General features: G+C 37.2%; 1 protein-coding gene across 1 annotated transcript in view; it reads right to left on the bottom strand.

Moving 5' to 3' along the window:
* Positions 1–1,291: 1,291 nt before the first annotated feature.
* LOC122324856 (flavin-containing monooxygenase 5-like) overlaps positions 1,292–4,212 on the bottom strand; it is a 5,459-nt gene continuing 2,538 nt past the window's right edge. Inside the window, exons 6-7 of the mRNA XM_043219561.1 lie at positions 1,982–2,054; positions 1,292–1,907 (exon numbers count right to left, since the gene is read on the bottom strand). Of these exons, the coding sequence (XP_043075496.1) occupies positions 1,538–1,907; positions 1,982–2,054 (443 nt within the window). The 3' untranslated portion in view covers positions 1,292–1,537. The remainder of the gene's footprint in view (positions 1,908–1,981; positions 2,055–4,212) is intronic.

A 4,212-nucleotide genomic window follows, 5' to 3' on the forward strand; every position in this document is an offset into this window, starting at 1 on the left:
AAATAGGATGCAAACGGGATCAGTTTCTTGTAGCATTGTTTGTTAATGCAGTGAACTGTGGCTCAGGGTTCGGTGCTTGGCTTCCTGCTTTTCTTCAATGGGCCCAATAATATAGACATATCTCACCTTAAACCTCCAGAGTCCTCCAATATCATCACTGGTCTCAAAACACACCGGCTCCAGACCTTCATCCAGGCAGCATTTGATGCAGGCCAGCCCTGAGGTTCCTCCTCCAATCACAGCCACACGTTTAGCCATGATATTCCACAACAGTCAGACTTAAAACAGGTGGAGATTATAAAAAAAATTAAAGGAATATTTTTTTTAAACGGTCAATTATGCACATCCTTTATGTTCCAAACCCATATAATTTTCATTCTCTTATGGAAATGCATGTAATCTTTTCCAAAGCATGAAACTGTCCATCAGTGTTATTTCCATTACATCTCAAAGACAATGCACGTTTTGATAGTTTTGTTAAGACTGTATGATAGCTCTACGTGGTGGAAAATGAACTTTTTTACACAACATAAACTTTCGCGGACCACACGACAACAGTTTTTACAACTGCAAATAAAAATAAAAATAAAAAAGCAATTAAAACAACGATTTTCAAGTTTGATGAAAGGTCAAGCAAGTTTTCATACAACCTCGTTACAAAAATACCAAGCGATACAATATTCACATATTCCTGCAATCACTTAAACTTTGACGTTTCAAAACCAAACCAGCCTATTTCAAATGCTGTTTGGACATTGCTTAGTGCATGTCTTATCTTGTGAAATCGGCTTGCTAAAGCGCCGACAAGAACATACGGAAATATAAAACGCGATTTCAGTCCGATTTTGACAAACATGGAGCTCTGCAGTGTTCATGAAAACAACAGTCATGTTACGTAATCACGTACGCCTGTATCAATCGACAATAAAGTTATATTAAGAAAGGTTTGTGGCGTGCCATCTTACCCAGAGTGAAGTTGAGATCGCTTATGTCATATATTAGCCACGACACAAACACTACACCACTCCCCTGTGTGGACGTAGACGTAAAAGGGGCGGAGATCTTGCTCAGTAACGTTTATTAGTCAAAAAATGGTTAACATTATGCAACAGCAAAGTGCGGTTTTCTTTTGCCACTTACACGACCCAAGTGTAGATTTTTTCTTTGCTACATGACATCACGTCATATGTTTTCATCATTGTTGTTTTCATAATTTACAACAGTTTTCTCAAATGTTCCACTACAATAAACAATGTAGTCATAAATGTGTAAGAGTGACTTTAATTATATGTAGACAAGTTGATGATAATACCACCAAACACAAAATGTCAATCCTAGCAGACTCAGGCTTCTCCACATATTTTTAACATTTATATTAAGTGATGAAAATGCTGAAACAGAATGCTTGCTATGAGATAAATTTAAGAACAAAAAAAATACACTTGTTTGACAACAGTGTTTGACAAGGATTTAACAAAAATTTGATTACAAAACACAATCAGCTATGCAAAAATCGAATTTGGGATATCTGTGGGATCTAATAGATATTCAGGAACAGTGGGACCTTTTTCTGCATTGCCATTAAAGCAAAAATCACTCCAGCTCCTCCTGACAGGCCCAGCCAAAAAAATAAGATGGAGGATGAGGGCTCTGGAATGGGCCGTGTCTTCATGGGTTTGGCCACACGATCCCATTGGGTAAGGATGGCCTGACGGGCACCTCTCCAGTGCCCCGGTCCACTCAGTCGATACTGGTAGGGAGTACAGGGCCCGAAGAAAACCCTCAAACCAACAGCAGGGTCCCTCAGGAGAAGCAAAGCAATGTTGGGACGGACACCTATTTCCTTTGCTATTGTGTCTAGGTAAGGGATGTGGTCCACTTGAAGGGCAGCCACTTTGGGACAGTAACTGTGGAGAGACAGCAGATTAACTGACTAAATTAAACCTATTTGAAATTATAATCCATCTGAATAAGTAATTACCCTTTCAAATTCGCTTGTATGTCTTTCTCAATTATTTTATCCATTTTTTCAGCTGAAGGAAGATGGTTTAGTCCTTAAAGAACAAGAAAATTAACACAAAAAAGTTGTTTAACCCATAATTATATAAAATGTTTCATATGATTCTCTATATTTACTCTTATAAATCATAACCTTTTTTTGGGTCAAGTTATGGCTGCTCATTACCTGCAATGACCCTGGTGGCCCAGCGTGCCTGTAGCTCTACAACTGGTATGAACGCCCCTTTGGTTCGCATCAAGCCCAAAATGGCCAGTGTGGGACGCTCTAGAGATGGAGGAAAGACTCTTCTATAAAGTTTCAGATCTCCATCAGAACCAGCGTTTAAGGAATCGGGGAGGAAGGGGAATCTATAAGTATATCCTGTGCAGAAGATCACTGCATCAATCTTCTCTTCTACGGTCCCATCATCAAAGACAACCGTTGAGCCTTGAAACTTCTGCACATTTGATTTCATCACCAGTTCTCCTACCAGAATGCGACTTGGGATATCATCGTTTATACAGACATGGTGGTCGAGGATCCTGAATCACAAAACATGGGTAAAGGTCATTTAATCATAAGGTAATTTTTTAACAGTCAGGGCTTTACTGCCTACATTAAATCTATGAGGATCATGTTTTGGTCCTTCACCTGTATTCAGCCTGTAGTCCATACAGCTTGTGATCATGTCTTTGATTGAGGCTTCTCTCCCCAAACCAGTTAAGCAAAGGTTGAGGCAGGAGGCCATAAATCAGATCTCGAGCTCGTGTCATCACTGTCATATCTAGAGGAAGCCCTCTACCAGCCACACGACCTCTGACCCAAGCACCTTTTCGGGTACTCATAAAGGTCTAACAGAGTGAGAAAAATAGTAAATTTAGTGAATTTAAGTTTGTCAGAATAACATAGTATTAATGGGAACCAACACTTAGTTCTACACTTAAAGTTCATTCAGGATTCTCACACCTTGGTTAACTTCAGTTTCAAAGACCTTTTAAGGACTTTTCTAGGACTTAATCAGGGTGTCTACCGATATGAAAAAGTTAGATTTACAAAACTTCTGATACAAATCAAACATTATTTTACATACGTATATTGTAATATTTAATTTGTAAAACAATTTATTCTGAAACAATATTTTATCCGTGTTCTATTAGCTTTTACATTTATCTACATACTTTTTATATTAACCTCAGGACTTGATTTACTTCTATAAAGGCCATTTTTTTAATCTTATAAACTGTATGAAACATATTTCTTATCAACGTCTTTGAACACTCTCCTAGAGCTAAAGTCGAAACAGCAAAGAAACTAGTCTTTAGGACATTTTATTAGTCTACAGACATCTTCCTATTATTTTGTCTGACTCTTATTGCTAGGAAAATGGCAAGGAAAGTCATATATTGCTTTTCTTGTTGACCTTTGACTGAAAATTACAACCAAAAATTACATAATTTTATTTTTTGGCAGTAAATAGCAACACAAATGTGTGTGTTATCCCCCCTGATGGATGTCAAAACTAGACCTGGAGGGGTCAGACGGGGAGAAGGCTAGCCTATGCATAATATAGAGATTTACTTGATTTACCCTTTTTTCAACATACTACTGTTGAACTGAAATTATGGAGCAAACTGTTTGCTAAAATGACCATAACTCTGCTGAAGTGCTGTTGTCTGTCAGATACTGATTGTGGTACAAAATTTTGTCCACATAATGATAAGAACACATATTTTAACAGAGTATTTAACTTCAGCGCTGAAATCCATGCATACAGTGCCGAACATGACAGGTTTTCTCATAAAGTAGTTTATATTAGTTTATTATTGCTTAGCTTATTACTGTTACTGTGGCAACCAGAAACAGCACAGCTTGACCCTCCATGCATTTTTATATGTACTTTTATATGTACTATTTAACTCTTAAAAGGCCCTTGGACCAAATCAAAATTTTCCATAAGTTAAAAAAATCTTCATCTCAGTGGAACAAGACTTTTCACCATTTTCCACCATGTCTTATGTGGCATTTTTCTGTCAAATTGTATGTTATTTATGTCAAAAAGATATTTCCGAGTGCAGCTAAAAATTATTTTTTTTAAATGTCTTTTCTAATGGTAACATATACATAAATTCAAATACATAATTTCACAATAATTGTGTAATGATACATCAGAGACGTGGGGATCCATTTGCGATTGAGCTTTAATCGTGGTCGGG

This window comes from Puntigrus tetrazona, chromosome 20 (assembly GCF_018831695.1).
Source record: "Puntigrus tetrazona isolate hp1 chromosome 20, ASM1883169v1, whole genome shotgun sequence".
NCBI lineage: Eukaryota > Metazoa > Chordata > Actinopteri > Cypriniformes > Cyprinidae > Puntigrus > Puntigrus tetrazona.